Source organism: Magnolia sinica, chromosome 9, assembly GCF_029962835.1.
Source record: "Magnolia sinica isolate HGM2019 chromosome 9, MsV1, whole genome shotgun sequence".
Classification (NCBI taxonomy): Eukaryota; Viridiplantae; Streptophyta; class Magnoliopsida; order Magnoliales; family Magnoliaceae; genus Magnolia; species Magnolia sinica.
The window spans coordinates 14,821,016-14,838,672 of NC_080581.1; the positions used below are offsets into that span (position 1 = coordinate 14,821,016).

Here is a 17,657-nt window from a genome sequence, read left to right on the forward strand (position 1 = left end):
AGACGAAGGTAAAAAAACAAATATCAGATTGATCCAAAACTTTTTTGGGCCTCAAAAATTTTTTAATGGTTGACGTTCATTAAAAAACACAGTTTCCTGTAATGTGGTCTACCTGAGATTTTGATATAACTAATTTTTGGTTCATACCATAAAATGATATCTAAAAGTATATGAACGGAATGGATGAAACGCATACATCATGGTCGGGCCCACAGAGCACCAACCACCAGCCATTGGCTGGTGGCAGGGGAGTACCCAATCCGGCCAATGCGTTTCCGCATGGGAACGCTGATTGCTACCGTGATGTATGAGTCTTATCCACACTGTCTATGGAAGCGGATTGCGTCCTACCTGTGGGTCCAACCGTGATGTTAGTGTTCTATCCATGCCGTTCACCAATTTTCTTAGATCATTTTAATGTATGATTTTAAAAAATGAGGCAGGTCCGCAGCTCCAATGCACCACGCCAGAGGAAGCCACACGAATAATGACAACCACCGTTGAAATCTTTCTAAGGCCCAACGAGATGTATTTTTTACCATCCAACCTATTCATAAGGCCATGTAGACGTGGATGAAGTGAAAATACAAATATCAGCTTGATCAGAAACTTCTCCAGCTCTCAAGAAGATTTTAATGGTGGACGTTCAATCACCACTTTGTGGTACAAATAATAAAATAATATGAGAAAAGCGTTGAATGGCATGGATAAAACACTTACATCATGGTGGGCCCCTTAGAGCCTTGCCCTGACGGATTACCATTGACGCAATCCGCATCCCACTGTCCATCCATTGTTTCCTTTCATTTTAGGACACAAGCCCAAAAATGAGGTAGAAACAAAGATCAAGTGGACCACACCACACGGTGATAATGATTCTCACAGTTGAAACTTTTGTAAGCCCATCGTGGTGTTTATTTTCCATCCAACCTATTCATAAAGTTACACACACATGTGGATGAAGAGAAAAAACAAATATCAGTTAAAACTTCCGTTGCCTTCAAGAAGTTTTCAAAGGTAAGAGTTTAATCCCCGTTGTGTAGTCCACATATGTCTTGGATCTACCTCAGGTTTAGGTTCATATCTTGGATCTACCTGAGGTTCAACGTTATATCCTAAGATGATACGAAAAAAATGGATGGACCGTATGGATAAAACCACACATCACGGTGGCCACTCAAACCTCCTGCCCGTTCCCAACTGGAGACGGGCGGGGTAGAACGCAATCCAAGTGGCATTTCCGATGTTCAAGCGATAACGAGGGGCATTCTCGTAAAATCCCTCCTTCAAAGCCAGCCGATTTTTCGGCAATCCTACGGCAATTGCGTTTCTGAAAATTCCCCACCCCCCCCAAAAAAAAGGGGTTTTCTCAAAAACCGTTTTTTAATGAATCCACAAAACTCAGAGTCACAGCAGACGAATCTTCCCAACGGTAAGCGTTCCAGCAATCTCAGTTCTCGAAAAATTCGAGGGCATTTCAGTAATTCCCTCTTAATATCTTGGCCCCTGTTTCTTTCTGTAATTACTGTAAGCGTTCCAGCAATCTCAGTTCTCGAAAAATTCGAGGGCATTTCAGTAATTCCCTCTTAATATCTTGGCCCCTGTTTCTTTCTGTAATTACTGTCTTCTTCTTTTATTTGCTTTGAAGAGCTGGTCTGCTCTGGATTCAGAATCAGCAACTAGCTATCGGGTTCGGTTTTCGGGTCTGTTAATGGGCCAAGCCTGAACCTTAGACCCGTTAGTTGAAACGGGCCTCAGAAGTAGATATGGGCGCGAGATTTTGAAAATGTCGGCGATATTGATCTTACTTATATTTTGGGTTGAAGAGGCCCATTTTGAATTGGGCCTAAAGAGAGGCCCGGGTCTCACCCATCATGGGCCCCACCAGGCCCTTTGATATCCTTAGATTGAGTGTAGATAATGGAGAGAATTTGGGTAGAACTGGTAATTCTTGCAGTGGGATTTTTTATTTATTTTTTGAAATCTTTACAAGTCCATTTTTTTTCCTGGTCATTTTGATGTTAGGAGGAGCTGTACATGAGCCGAGCCCAACTGAGTTTGACCCAAGTTTGGTTTGGCTTGTTTATGTGACACCCCTTGTTCGAGCTTTACACGAGCCGAGCTTCAAGCCTATCCCTAATGTTTGAGCTTGGTTTGGTACAGATCATACGAGCTTGAGCTTGGTTTGGTTTGGTCCAAATATCCGAGCCGAGCTGAGCCAAGCCAAGCCAAGTTCAAATAGGGGTCAACTTGTTTTTTTTCTGTTAAATAAACAATATACATAATATGAACTTCTATACACACACACACACACACACACACACACACACATACATATACAAAGATAACACTACAATATAACATTAAAAAAGACTAATACAAAAATAACAACACTAAAAAATAACATAAAGTTTAACATCCTCCATGGGACAATAACAATCAATAAAAAGTTACAACTTAAAACACAAGCATATATGTGTCTCAAAGTTTCCAATCACAGAATGCAATGGATTATGTATTATCCATGTTGTCATGTATATGTATAATCCACGTCGTCTATCTGTTTTTACCTATCATTTTAGGACATGATCCCAAAATTGAATCATATACAAAGCTCAAGTGGATCACACCACAGGAAACAGTGTGCATACAATCTACAATCCAAATCAAGCTGAATCAAACTGAGCTGAATCAAGCTGAGCCGGTACTGCCCTGGTTTGAGCTTTTTTTTTTAAAAATAAAATAAAATAAAATTATTTAAATGAGCTTGACTCTGAGGCTTAGTTTGGTTTGAACTTCTATTCGAACCAATCCAAGCTGATCTTTTTCAAACCAATTCAAGCCGAGCTTTCGAGCTGGCTTGGTTTGTGTCCAACTCTTAGGTACATTTTTTTTTTTTTCAGTTTTAGAATTGATTCAACGAGATTCAATGTTTTTAGGGACCCAATAGCAAGGATTTTTCTTTTTCTTTTTTATGTTTTTGGCATTCCGCAGATTTGTTTGTTATTTATTTATTATAATTGAAAATATTGAAATTATTTCTAGCATATGGGGCCATGTTTCATGGATCCATGCTGTGGATCTGATGGAACCTGCCACAAATGGGAAATTCCTTGAAAATCTTTCAGATTGAAAGATTCAAAGCTCTTGATCAATGGTGCATGAGTAGACCATGTTGGAGACGCTATATCTACAGTCTACATTCAACGAAAAATAATTCAGTTATCAAACAGGCAAGAAGATCTTCTAGGGATTCCTCTGCTAATTGTGGTCCAATCAGATCGATGGTTTGGATCACCAAAATATGGCCCCACATCTAAGAAGTCTTGCTTGTCGGCTGAGCATATATTTACTGATGAGCTAGTCCATATAGAAGTTTGGTGAATGTTTTGAGGATGATGATGATGAATTTGCTAATTATTCATTAATTAAAAAAAGATGTTGAACGTGCTAATTATTAAATAAATAATTAGTTAATTTAATCAACCTATGTGATAGACTATTATGTAGCATCTGTGGGAGCTTCGTGCACTCATTGCGGGTCTGAAGCCTAGATTGAGGGTTGCTCCAGTTAGTTGGATAATGCTTAGATGATGATGATGATGATGAAAGGCTCGGATGATGATGATGATTCATTAATTAATAAAGGGGGGAAAAGGCTTAGAAATGAATGCATTTTGGGAACTTAGGAGTAGCTCCAATAGGTAGTAAGATGAGGGAACGTAGACGGATGGTTTCGTCATGGCCGAAGGAGATAGAACCATGCCGGTTAGGAGTGAGTTGGTACAAGTTAAAGGCTCTAAAAGTGCAAGGGGAAAAGGTATGGCCCTTGATAGAGTGGAGTGGTGGAAAAGGATTCACTTATCCGATCCCGATGAATTGGAATAAGGATTAGATGATGATGATGATGATTCATTAATTAAAAAAGGAAAAAAAAAAACTTTAGACATTGATTTCTTATTCGATCATTCTGTAACCACAAAATCCCATGCTCAAATTATGTTCATCAATATTTAGACACATGAATGCATGGTAGCAAGTGATTGGCAGACCCCTCGCCATTCAAAATTACTATGGTCCATTACAACAACCATATTTGAAATGCCCAAGAAAAGTTCTTTTATTTTTTGGGCATCTTCTTTTTCGAAGTTGCAATCCTTAACGAAATTGTAATGCAAATTCGATTTAGCCAAATGTTAGTTTTGCATTTGTATGTAGAGATGCATGGAAGTATCTGTAGGGAAATCGATAATGCCCAATGCCTATCTGAAGCTACCAAATGCCAGACCAGTTCTTGAAATGGAGGACTTTTTTGGTGAACCTAAGGATTAATAATGAAACAACGAAGCAAAAATAAAAGAGAGAAATGAAGATAAAGCAATATTAAACACTGACATTTAGAAAATCAGTTACAAAAGGTTGGACTCTACAATCCATAAAATGAAGAAAAGAGAGGGAAGATATGGATGAAGCACTACAACCTTCCATGCATTTCTAGCTTTTAGAAGTCCTCTTAGTTCCAAGGTTATTATTATTATTTTATACACACACCCTCACACCCACACACACCATGTTTGGGTACTCGAACCCATGACCTCAGTGTTGAAACCCATAGGGCCTACCACTGGGCCATGAGTAGAGACCCAAACAAATAATCTTAATTCCAAGGCTCAATACGGGGGACCTTCAAGGGCTGGAAAGATGTCTTCTTGAAGTCTTCTAAAGCTATGGGAGTTTCCACTTCAAAAGTCTTCTAGTGGTAAACATAATTTAAAAACTTGAAAACGCGACTCGACTTGACTCGATATCCAGCTGGGTTGGGTTGACTCAAAGGCTTATTCGACTCGGCTTGATATTTAATAATTAAACGAGGAATTTTATTACACTAATATAAATATGCAGTTAAAAGCATACAACTAGTGTGTGGCCAGCTGGGAACTGCTGTTTGTCAGTTTAGTGAGGTTGTGAGTTCGAATCACATCACCTGCATGTCAAGTCGACAGAGTAGGTGAGCCCACTCGGCAAGTCAATTTGAGTATGAATTGAGTCAAGACTTCTCTGCGAGTTTCATAGTGACTCGACTCAAATTTTGGTTGAGTTGACAAACACAAGTTTCGAGTTGACTCGCCGACTTTTCAAAACTACAGTGGTAAAGAGGGACAATAACGAAAAAGAAAGAGGTTCATGCTTTCATAGACCACCAAAATGATGGCTTCCAAATGTTATTTTTCTCACCAATTTTATTCAAATTTTGCAAGGGAAATGAGTAGTGACAATGATTCAAATTGAAAAGCCATGCATAATTGTTATAATTGTGCCTTTTAAAAAAAAATTTGTTATAATTGTTTTTTCTACCCAACTTTTTCTTAACCACATCTGAGGAAGCACGCATGTGCAGTAACAATATCCCAATAAATAGGAACAATTAGCGAAGAGAATAATTATAAAATTCCCTAGTAGAAAAATTATAAAAATGCCCTTAACATGAAAAATGGAAAACTAAAGCATGCAAAAGGAGAGTGAATGGGGGAAATTTATAAGCAACTATGCTTTAAACTTTAGCTCCAACCTCCTTCATACTTTTATTATTTTCTTAATGAATGGATTTGCAAAGCTGACCCCAATTAGTTGGGATAGGGCTTAGATGATGATGATGATGATTTTCTTATAGTGACATCCTCCTTAATACATTGATTGGTGAAACACGATTTGTTGAGCAGACCCCAAATAGCTAAGACAAGGCTATGGTGATGATGAATATCTATTTATTTATTTGTTTATTATTTATTTTGGTCCAGGCCATTATGAATGCTAGACTAGAATCAAATGCATGGTTTAGTAGTACCAAATATGACTTCTAGTTTTCCTATTTTCCTTTGGGTGCATCCAGATTCACTATTGAATTGGATCGTGATCATTAGTTTGCTAAAGGGTTAATAACCAAATTGTAATTTCCTTTCTTACCCTTCACATTGAGGGTCAGGCTCCATATTGCGACCATGTTTACTTCCAAGTCGGCTTTGAAAGAGCACAATTGCAATTTGAGGTGAACTTCCTTGTTATGAATGTTTGCAAACCTCATTAAGTTTTGTCACTTCTTCCTCTTGATTATATATTGAATGTTAATGAGGCTATTCACTTCTGCATCCAGACATGTCCAATTTTTATAATCTCAAATTCAAATCCAATGCAGTTGAAACTCTAGTAACACAATAAATGTTGTGGTTCTAATGCATGGGCATTTTCACATCAGGCTCGAGTGGGGTGGCCTGTGGGATGCAAGGCCACACTCGGGGTGGGCGGCTTGTGTGAGGCAGGTGAATCGTGTGATGTGGGGCCTATGAGGGGGGTTCGGCCGAGGACCTAATTCATGGAATTTGGGGCCTGGGCTATGAGATAAAGGGATTGATTCGCCATGCTCTATCAGTTTAAGCTTTTAGAGTAACTGGTTAGTTGTCCTGCATCCAAGTGGTATTAGAGCGGGAGGTTTCGTGTTGATTAATGCATGGGCATTTTCACACCAAGCTCGAGTTGGTGTCCTGTGTGAGGTGGGCCGCACCCGTGTGAGGTGGAACCCATGTGATGTGGGGCCCACGATGGGGGTTCGGTTGAGGACCTAACCTGTAGGATGTGAGGCCTAGGCTATGAGATAAAGGGATTGATTCGCCACGCTCTATAGACCAAGTGGTTAGTTGTCTTGCATTAGGTTTTATCTTTTGTCTTATGGAAATGCACTGAAATAGGGTAATGCACTGCAATTGACTTCTTTCCCTTCTTGTTCTTCTTTATTTATTTTTATTAATGCATCTAGATGCTCTATCTAGTCAATGACTACAAGGAAATGTGATGGAATGTAATCAATTGGCAAAAATTCGATGGATGTTTGGATATGGTTGCTTTTGTCCCATCTTTTTTTTTTTCTTTTCTTCATATTATACTCTTTGTTATTTTACCTTTATTTTTTTTAATTTAAAAAATTGTACAGTTAACGTGATAAGTCCCCTTTGAAGCCAGAATGGATGTTCTTTTGAGAATCATTATGAAGGAAGAACTACTACAAGATGTTCTATTTATTGATCCGATCCGCTAAAAAAATTATAGTTCTATTTTCATTCTTTGAGATATTGTTCAAAATATCATATTCATGCAAGAATGACTAACCATTGAATTACATCAATAAAGAAAAGGTTAACCTATGTCCTAAGTTCCTGTAGATGCCCTATAACCAACATTTGAGAGAAACTTGGGTTACTTTTGATCTTTGTGCAAAATGATCCAAAACAACAGATATGATCCGATTTGTGTGCAAAGAGAAAGATAAAAACCGAACACATGAGCTAGGATTGATCTGGTGAGAGATTGATATGGTCCAATCTTATTTGGTCCTCAATTTCTTTGATATTTCTCATCTTTAGTTTGGTTCAAACACCTGCTAATACTTCTCAGCCTTATCATGGTTCTGCTTATGATTCTTGATTTGTGCTTGACAGTGGAACCATGTGGGGTATTTACAACTCTTTCTCCTCCTTTTTTAACCCTCATTAGCATGCAAGTCGGTTGGCCTGACCAAGAAAGGGCGGGAGGTTCACGTATTGGTCAGTTTCTTCTACCAACAAGTTGAGCCATTTAGATGGTAGTAGTACAAAGACAGATCTAATATATGGAAATAGCCCTTGTTGGAAAGGTTCCTGCCAGTTATGGTTGATGATTCCCAGAGATGGGAAAACACGACACTTCAAAATAGGTGATACATAGTGTATCACTCCTTTTTCTTTTCAATGGGGAATTAGGACCGCAGCTTGGGTTTGGATCAACCTGAACCCAACTGAGCCAACCGGAATTTGGTTCAGGTTGTTAGGGTCCTCGGGTTGGAAAAATCCAATTGGGTTGAGTTCGGGTTGAGCAAATTCGGGACAGGTTAGGTCAAGTTGGAAATAATCATATGTATTTGTGTCGGGCTGGGTTGGGTTGTGTCGGTTTAGGATTGACTATAGAGGAATTCGGGTTGGGAACCTCGGGTTGGAATTCGGGTCTACTCAGGTTGCATGTTGGGTCCTCTTGTAGTTGGGTTGACTCTCAACCAAGGTTTTAAATGGGCGTATTACATAATGTATCATTCCCCACCGACAACATTAAGTATCGCCCCATATCAGGCTGTTTCAGGTCAACACTGTAAACCGAGAGGAGCTGAAAGCTTTTGTGTATTTGAGACAACCCAAAGGGGTTGAATATATAGAGATTACAGTATCTATATAAGGAAAGAAATAAAATCAGAATCATCTACCTATGGAAAACCAACTATATAAGGTATGCTAGCTATACAAGGTATATTTCAGTCTGTCTAACAAACACAGGGTCATGATACCGGTACATGTAGGGTGATATGTGCCTGTTTCGGACAATACTTTAAACCTTGCTGTCAACCTGACCCAACCTGCGCAAGTTGCACCTTTATGAGGAATATCATTGAAACAGTGTTATAGAAAAATAAATAAAATTTTATTTCCATAGAAAAAAAGGCCTCATTACTTACAAGGGATCCAACTTAATAGAAAGGCTATAAACACAGGATATGTGAGTTGCACGTCATGAGATGATGGCATTAGTTCATTATGATGAAAGTCATCCACTCATGCAACCCATCCTTCATTCCTTGCCCCAGCTATCAGGTAGGTGTGCAATGTTGGCCTCGAGGGCGGACTCAGATCGTATGGCTAGATAACCAGGAAAATCAAAAGTAGGAGCTAGAAATGAAAATTTAGAAAAAATAATTCCAAAAGTGATAAGAGCCTCGGTGATGATAAAAGGTGTTCCCATCCACAACAGCTGTCTCTTCTCAGTGAACAAATTGAATTATTTCCCGGAAACAGTTTTTTTTTTTTTTTTTTGGAGAAATCAATTTTTAAAGGAAATAATGAAACACAAAAGAATAAAAAGGCATGAAGAAGAAGAAATGAAGAAGCCATAGTGGTGATTTGCCAAAACTCCAGTCTTGATGATCTTGATCAACAATGGGGGGTCTTGATTGCTCTTGATCTTGGATTTTGCAAAGGAAAGAGGAGCAATCTGAAGATACGAAAAGTCTTCTTCCTTGAGAGACGTCAATGGAATTGTGTCTCAAAGCCCGAGGGCTGAGGTATACTCTTTCGCCTTCTCTTGTTGGAATTCTGATAACTTAGAGTCACGTCCTAAGCTCTTTCGAATTGTCATCATCTTCATGGTCTTGGTCGTTGAATTCTCTTTCTCAGGTTGCAGAAATTATAGAAGTCCTGAACCTGCGTTATGAGGGAGAGAGGGAATTCCTTTTGAGTCAAAACCCTTCTCTGAGATAGGAGGGCTATTTATAGAATTTCAAGATGGCAATTGAGTAATTGGAGGGAATCTAATGGAAATGCTAAGTGCAGAGTTTCTAGAGGATTCAAATTTGAATGCAAGTGAGAGTAAGGTTAAAATTTGGAATCATGGGCAAAATCAGTTAGAAGGGTGAATAGGTTCATTTGAAGGATTTAAAGGGTAACTTGGATAGAGGATAAGTTAAAAAACCGGAGGGAAATGGAGTTTGGAGTTTTGAATTCTTGGAATGGCAGTCATGATTTTTTTTTTTAAAAATTCAAGCAGACAACTCTTGTGAAACCTTTGATTGCGGGGGCCACTACTTGATGACACAGCTCAGATTGGGATGATTTAGGGTTCATTTGAAATGTTGTTTGGAGGTCTACAAATAGGATCCAAAGATTACATTTTGTACGAAATGATGTCCTGGTAGAGGTAAAGGGATTTCTGCTGACCAGGACTCTCTGAAATAGCTTGTTGGCTGGTGGAAATAGGATTATCACAACCCTGAGAGGATCCCCAAAAAATCATATTTCTCTCTGGCTGGCAGCGAACAGATTTCTGCTAGCTAGAGAGACCTGAAAAAAAGGGGTGTCTGGTCCCAAAACAAAATCAGGCTACGCCCTGCAATCTTCATCCTTTTGGAGACTCACTTGTTGGCTGACTCCGACTTTGGTAGGCTTATGTTAGGTCCTAATTAGGCTGAGATTAGGATTGGATTAGGTTTAAATTAGGCTTAGGATAATATTTTGGTTAATACTTCGCTGAATTCCCTCAACGACAAAGATTCAAGGAAAATCTCCCTCGGTAATTAATTGAGGCAAAAGACAAAACCCTACATGAAGTGGGTTGTCTAGAAGGTGTATGTAAATCTAGGATGGTAGTGGGCCCCATGATCCCAAAACCATTCACAGAAGCTATTCCCTGGACCTAACAGTTGGCTCATCAATACTTGTGATGGAACCTCAACTCTTTAAGGAGTTTTTTATTTTTATTTTTGATGAAATTTTAGATACTGGAGGGGGTGCAATAAAAATCACGAGACATTACATTTCCCAGACATTCCACACACTTCAGACAAGTTCATACAAATGCGGTGATTCAGTTCTATAGTAGTTCATACATTAATTGGATCCCCATTCGTCCATTTACTTGGTTGATCTAGACTTTTGTTTTCCTTGAAATGTCCATTTTTATACTTCTACAGAGCAAGGTGAAGGTGAATATTGTTGATTGGATCCTTTGTTGGCAACGTGTACAATCGCAGATGTAAACTGGTGGTGTCATTTGATCACAGTTAAACAAATGATTTGCAAAACTTGTCCTTAAACAAAGGCTTTTGAGACTAAATCCACAACCACACTCGGCTTTCCAACATCTTCAGCCAACATTCACCGACTCCTTGAGGATTTCCATGTTTGAACTTTCACCTTGCTGCTGTTAGTAATTTTCTTGTCTATAAACCCTAAATCTACTCATGTCCTCTTGGTTATATGATGGAGACCCAAAGGGCAACACTCCTCACAGGGAATGTTCAGATCCATCTTAATGGATGGTGAAGTTGTAGTACATTTGAGTGAATATGGCCAATGGGTCACACATTTATACAACATTTGAGCCATTGAAAAGGTAGGGCCCACTTTGAAGATCATTGGGTGTGAAAATTCATGCCTATCCATTTATCAGGCGGGCCTGTTGGGTTCTTGTCACCATACACTTGGGGTGAGAACGATTGGATGCAATCAAAATTTTTTTAAAAAAATAGGAGAAAGAAGAAAGCACTATGAATATAGAATAAAAAGCACTTTCTAATCTTAAGTTATACCTTAATGGAGATAATGATCTTCTTTCAAGTTCCTTTTCTCTTCAAATCTTCAAGCTGTAACTCTTGAAATAAGACCTCTAGCCTTTAAGGATGGTATTCCAAAACGGTTACATAATGGCTGTTACATAACGGTAATGGTGGTAACCGTAATGCGTTATATAGGGTTATAGGGTCGTAATGGTTAATATGGAAAAATGGCTCCGTGATGGCCCCATAATAACCTGTAACAGCCCGTTACAGGGTTGAAATAGTTTTTTTTTTTCTTTTCTTTTTTAAATCCATAATGGCTGTTACGGCCCATGTCATAATGGTACAATGGTGGTCATTGCTGTTGTGGAATACCTTGGATGGATCACCACTTGTTCTTGGATTCCCACAAACCTTTAGGAGATGAACCCTAGGATCATTCCACCTCACATTGAATTTGTGACGGGATGTTGCCAAAGTAAAAACCTTTTACTTAATACTACAAAAACACAATTTCCTCAGTAAATACCCTTTTAAAATCCTTTTGACTTAAAAAGACCGCATGTTCACATGACTAACTGGGTTCGTTACTCGAAGTGCTCTTCTATAGTGAATCAGTTTACAAAACAAAATTGAATATTTTGGATTCCTTGTTGAATCATCATGGGATGCACACACTTCCATCCAAGTGACCCACTCACAGGTGTATGTTATTTTGGGGCACAACAATCACAATAAGTATCGAAGTCACTTGTATGGATAGTGAAGTCTCCGTGACTCATCCACGGGTCTAAAGATATTAGGATGAGGTGCATGTGAGTGAACGCTCCCTATATAGGACCTAAGAGCATTTCTCACATATCCACTGTTCAATATGCCAACAAACAAGTTATAGATACTCATGTACTAATGTGAGTCTCCAACTTAAATTATCCGAGGTAAAGCAACATTGCTATGGCAGTCATCCGGTCCCATGACAACCGTGCACATATACTAGCCTAGGCACATGATGGTGCATTTTCATAGACAAGATTATCTCTCCTTTGTCATTGGATTTACCACATGCACATAACTCAATACAATGCCTATGAGGGACTCTTTATGGTCCATCATCATAATATACAATTAAGGATAACCCATAATAGTGCATGATGATTAAAATACCTGCATTGACAATGAATGTCAATAATGTATTATCGTGTGATTCAGCTCAGCTTTCCAGGACAATATACACAACAAGGCCATACCATAGAAAGCTATATCTTCATTAACAATGAATGTCAATAATGTATTCATGTGTGATTCGGCTTTCCAGGACACGATATACCCAACAATGCCAAGAAAGCTATGTATTGAGTTAAGGTATCCATCGGGTCTTTTGCATCCATGTCTCGAGTCAAATAAGTGCATTTACGTGGTTGTGCCCACCCAATGGATGGATTATGTTCCACATGCATTTGCCACTTTTACACATGCTTTGGTTTGTTCATTTTTTATGGCTTGGAAAACATCATTTCTTTGGTAGAATCATCAATAACATATATAAATATTACTATTAAAACTATTTGGATCTAACCTGGACCTATCCCGGCCCAATTTTAACCAGGTCCAAGTTGATGGACCTGACCTGGACCTAGCTAGACCCAAATTTTAACCAGGCCCAAAAAGTTGAGACCCAAACCCGACCCAATTTCTTACAGTGTTCAAAAAGTTACCCGTTAAAATTGGGTTGGGTCTATCGGGTGCCCATTGACTGCCCTATGAATGAGTTTTTAATGCAGGGGCATTTTCACACCGAGCTCGAGTGGGGTAGCCTGTAGTATGCGGGGACACACTGGGGGTGGGCGGCCCGTGTGAGGCGGTACCTATATGATGTCGGGCCCACGAGGGGGGTTCGGTCGAGGTCCTAACCCCATGAGATGTGGGGCATGAGTTATGAGATAAAGGGATTAATTCACCATGCTCTATTAGTTCGAGCTTTTAGAGCAAGTGGTTAATTGCCCTACATTAAATTGGTATCAGAGCGGCGTGTTCGAGACTTCTTATCGGGGGTGATTAATGCATGGGCATTTTCACACCGGGCTCGAATAGGGTAGCCTGCGGGATGCGGGGACATACTCGGGGTGGGCAGCCCGTGTGAGGCGGTACCCATGTGATGTGAGGCCCACAAGGGGGGTTCGGCCGAGGTCCTAACCCATGAGATGTGGGGCCTGGGCTATGAGATAAGGGGATTAATTCGCCATGCTCTATCAGTTCGAGCTTTAGAGCAAATGGTTAATTGTCCTGCTTCAGTTTTTATGCCTATCACCATCATCATCATCGTCCAAGCCTTATACCAATTAATTGGGGTCATCTATATGAATCTTGTTCTGCCATTCCACTCTATGAAGGGCCATAACTTCAGTTAGACTATAGGTCATCAAGTCTTTTCTTATTGCCTCCACCCATATCCTTTTGGGACTTCCCCTTGCCCCTTTAGAGCCTTCAACCTGTACCAACTCACTCCTAATTGGTGCAATTCTTGGTCTCTGTTGCACATGACCAAATGATCTAAATCTCATTTTGCTCTTCTTATTACCCATTGGTGCTACTCCTAAGTTCCCTCGAATGCATTCATTTCTAATTCTATCCTTCCTTTTTCTCACTCATCCACCTCAAAATTATTATTTCAGCTATACTCATCCTATGAACATCTTGTTCCTTATCTTTTTTTTCTTTTTTTTTAAAAGAAAAAAAGAAAAAAAAGGAGCAGAAAAAGCAAAAAAAGGAAAAAGAAACATCTTGTTGCTTATGTAGATGGAAATTTTAGAGATCATCTGCCCACATTTGTGTGTGATCAGCAGTTGATGATTCTATTCCTTGTTAATGGTTTTTGGTTTTGTTTGTTTTACAACAGGGCCACCTTCAGAGGCATCAGGATCTTTCTTCTCATGGCAAGACCGGATTTCCAAACTTGCAACCTCAGCATGGGAAACATACAGAAGCAAGACAATCTCGTATTGGATCCTATTATTTCTAAGCAGCAGCGCAATGCTTGTGGCATTTCCTGCTTCAAGCCTTCTATCTCGTCTTTATTTTGCCAATGGAGGCAAGAGCAAGTGGATCATTTCATGGGTGGCAGTTGCAGGATGGCCCATAACTGCAATATTCTTAATTCCTCTGTATTTCATCCGTAAAATCACGCCTACACCTTTCACTCTCAAACTGACCATCTCTTACATGGGGCTGGGCTTCCTTAGTGCTGCTGATAACCTTATGTATGCATGGGCCTACGCTTATCTTCCCGCATCGACTGCTTCTTTGCTTGCATCGTCCTCTCTCATTTTTTCTGCGCTGTTCGGATACTTCATCGTAAAAAACAAACTGACGCCCTCTACTCTAAATGCCATTGTCATCATCACTGCTGCTGTAGTAATTATAGCCTTAGATTCAAATTCGGATCGGTTTAGTGGCATCAGTAACAAGCAATACGCATTGGGTTTTTTCTGGGACATTTTAGGATCGGCTCTACATGGGCTGATATTCGCGCTTTCAGAGCTAGTTTTCGTCAAGCTGTTGGGCAGAAGATCCTTCCATGTTGTATTGGAGCAGCAGGTCATGGTTTCATTATTTGCTTTTGTATTCACCACGATCGGAGTTCTTGTGAATCGGGACTTTCAGGCGATGAAAACAGAAGCGGGCCGTTTCAAGCACGGGGAAATCTCATACTACATGGTTCTAATCATGGGTGCTGTAACTTTTCAGCTGGGAGTTTTAGGAAGCACTGCTGTTCTTTTTCTGACTTCGACTGTGCTTGCTGGCGTTCTTAATGCAGTCAGAGTACCTCTTACTAGTGTTGCGGCGGTCGTTCTTTTCCACGACGCCATGAGCGGTTTGAAGATCCTGTCATTGATCATTACTGTTTGGGGTTTTGGGTCTTACATATTCGGCAATTCCGGTGTAAGAAAAGCCTCCTAATGATCAACTCTCGAGTTCTGTCTCTGTTTGCTCATGCACATATATGAACGTATACATGTGCATACATCCACACCATCATTCATATATATGCATGTATGCATATACCGTGTGTGTGTGTGTGTGGGAAATGGTAGTACTATGAGGTTGACCTTCTGAGAACTTCCCATGAGGTCGAGCTGCGTGGGCCCCACTGTGATCTATGTCAAACATCCACCATCAGATGCGCACTTCCGTGGTGGGTCACGGGCCTAAAAATCAAGCTAATCCACGACTTCAGTGGGCCACACCACAGACAACAGTTGATAGTGGATGCACACCCATTGAAACCTTCATGATCGTTTATAGGGTCCACTGAGATGTAGTTCAGACATCCAGCCCATCCATTTTGTGTGTCCCACTTGGATGAGGGGTCACACCAAGTTTCAACCATATCCAAAACTTAGGTGGGCCCCACCAAGTGCTTTTAGATGTTTTAGGCATGATTTCCCACAGTTACGGATGGTGTGACCCACTTAAGAGTTCCGGATGCAACTGATTTTCGAGATATCCTATAACCTAGAGGGGACCCACAAAATGCACGGTGTGTATGTCCAACATAGATCACAGTGGGCCACAGAGCTCAACCTCATGGAAGCTCCTATGAGGTCGACCTCATAGTACCATTTCCCATATATATATAAACCATGTGTTCATCCATGAGATGGTTTGCACATATATTGGTACAAGCAATTCTTCTTGCATAAGCACATCTGCACATTGCCATCTTCATGTTACTAAAAAACATACATGGGTCCATTGAACTTGTGGCATTTATCATGGAAATGATATATATGTAATTGTTGTACCATTCAATTCGAGTTCTAGGGATTTGAATGTTAATGAACACCTTATTCCACGCATTCTGCATGGTCTTGTTCAAAAGCATTGCATTACAAGAAACAAGGATTATCATATAACGAGCTTTGCTAAGCCCACATGCATACAAGGAAGCTCATGTACGTGCCCAACATGTGCTAGCATGGCACTATAGGTCCTAGATCAAATCCATCCATCAGAATGGCACCACTATATTGATGCCCCTAGCCCAAGAATCAGGTTGATCCATTGGTCAGGTGGGCCACAGTTTGCAAAACAAATGTATAGCTCTAAAAAACTTGGCTGATTGGACTTTTTTTTTTGGGAGAAGATGTACAAGGTCAGACCAACCTGATGGATGGATCAGATCTTTCACCCACGTGCATACTGGCACATGGATGGTGTGCAGATGAGCTTTATTGTGCACATGCTTCTCAAATAACAGGTATTATACAATGCACGGGCTAAGAGATCATATAGGATCTTCTGGTTTTCAGTTTGTACATGTGGGGCCCATGGTTTGACTGTTAATGGCCCACTCACCAAAGTTACTCCAGATTGGAAGATCCTAGCTTTAGAATAGCCTTTATTGGTTGAATGGGAATTGTTGTTGTATTTCTTCTTCTTCTGATCACTGAACAATGAGCCCCACTTGTAAAGACCAACTGTACTATTCTCTCTCAGCTTCAGCATTCTCTGATACTCCATCAAATAACTTTTATCTTTCTCGCATGAAATTCCTGAGAGAGAGCTTTTACAGTGAGCTTATCAGCTTAGTTTTCTCCCTCCATCCAACTTTGAATTGTCAGTTAAACTCCATTTGTATGGCTCTGTACAAAGATTATTTCTGGAAGGCTAGGATGCGAGCATGATTCGCATGAGATTGAAGGTCTGCTTCGAGGCACGTGCAAATGTGCGTGACATCTGGGTCATTCTCCAAGTGGGCCCCACCATCAACATGCCCTGCACCAATATTAGTCTGGTTCATTCATAAAATGGTCCAAGTTGCATGCAGAATAAGGAGTATTCGTCACTCTTTCTTACTGTCCAGTGTTTCTCATCCATAATGCTGGCCTGATTTTTGGCCAATGTTCCCAGTGGGTCCCACCAGATTGATGGTAAGGATTCTTGTGCCACAATGAAAACATTCAATCTCACATAAGCCATTTTTGTTAGCTGCGTGGTTCACCTTGAAATCTTGCTGAGTCAAGTTGACACATTCGAGTTTGAGTTGACTCAGCTCAAAATCTTACCGAGTCGACTCAGTCAAGTTTGAGTTGAGACGCTGTGTTTTAGAACTATGATTTTGCAGGACTCTTGCTACATGATATGTGGCTAGTAGTCGAACCCAATCACCTGATGGGCTCCAATGTAAACAGGCCATGTTGCGACGGTCGCATGAATTTAAGCAAATACAATCGGTGGTGCTTGGCTGGATGCTGGACCGGATCTCGGCGTAATTTATTTGGATGTTAACCATGTTGTTTAGGCCATTGGACCCTACCCAATAATAAATGGATACATATATGAAATTGGAACCATTGGGTTGGGTATGGGTCCAACATTGTGCTAATTATAAAATGGGTGGGGCTCACTTGACCCGGTGTGACTCGACACAGCTCTAACAAGCAAACGGGTTCGAAGTCTCTAACCAAACCGGCACGTGATCCATTGCAATCATGCAACTTTCATTATTTTTTATATGTTTACTATATATAAT

At 40.1% G+C, this 17,657-nt stretch overlaps 1 protein-coding gene across 1 annotated transcript; it reads left to right on the forward strand.

Annotated features, from left to right (window-relative positions):
- Nucleotides 1–1,301: 1,301 nt before the first annotated feature.
- Nucleotides 1,302–17,364, forward strand: LOC131256965 (probable purine permease 5). The gene is made up of 3 exons (XM_058258087.1): nucleotides 1,302–1,432; nucleotides 14,022–15,064; nucleotides 16,778–17,364. The coding sequence occupies exons 1-3, from the start codon at nucleotides 1,387–1,389 to the stop codon at nucleotides 16,856–16,858; spliced, it is 1,170 nt and encodes a 389-aa protein (XP_058114070.1). The 5' UTR covers nucleotides 1,302–1,386; the 3' UTR covers nucleotides 16,859–17,364.
- The last annotated feature ends 293 nt before the right edge of the window (nucleotides 17,365–17,657 follow it).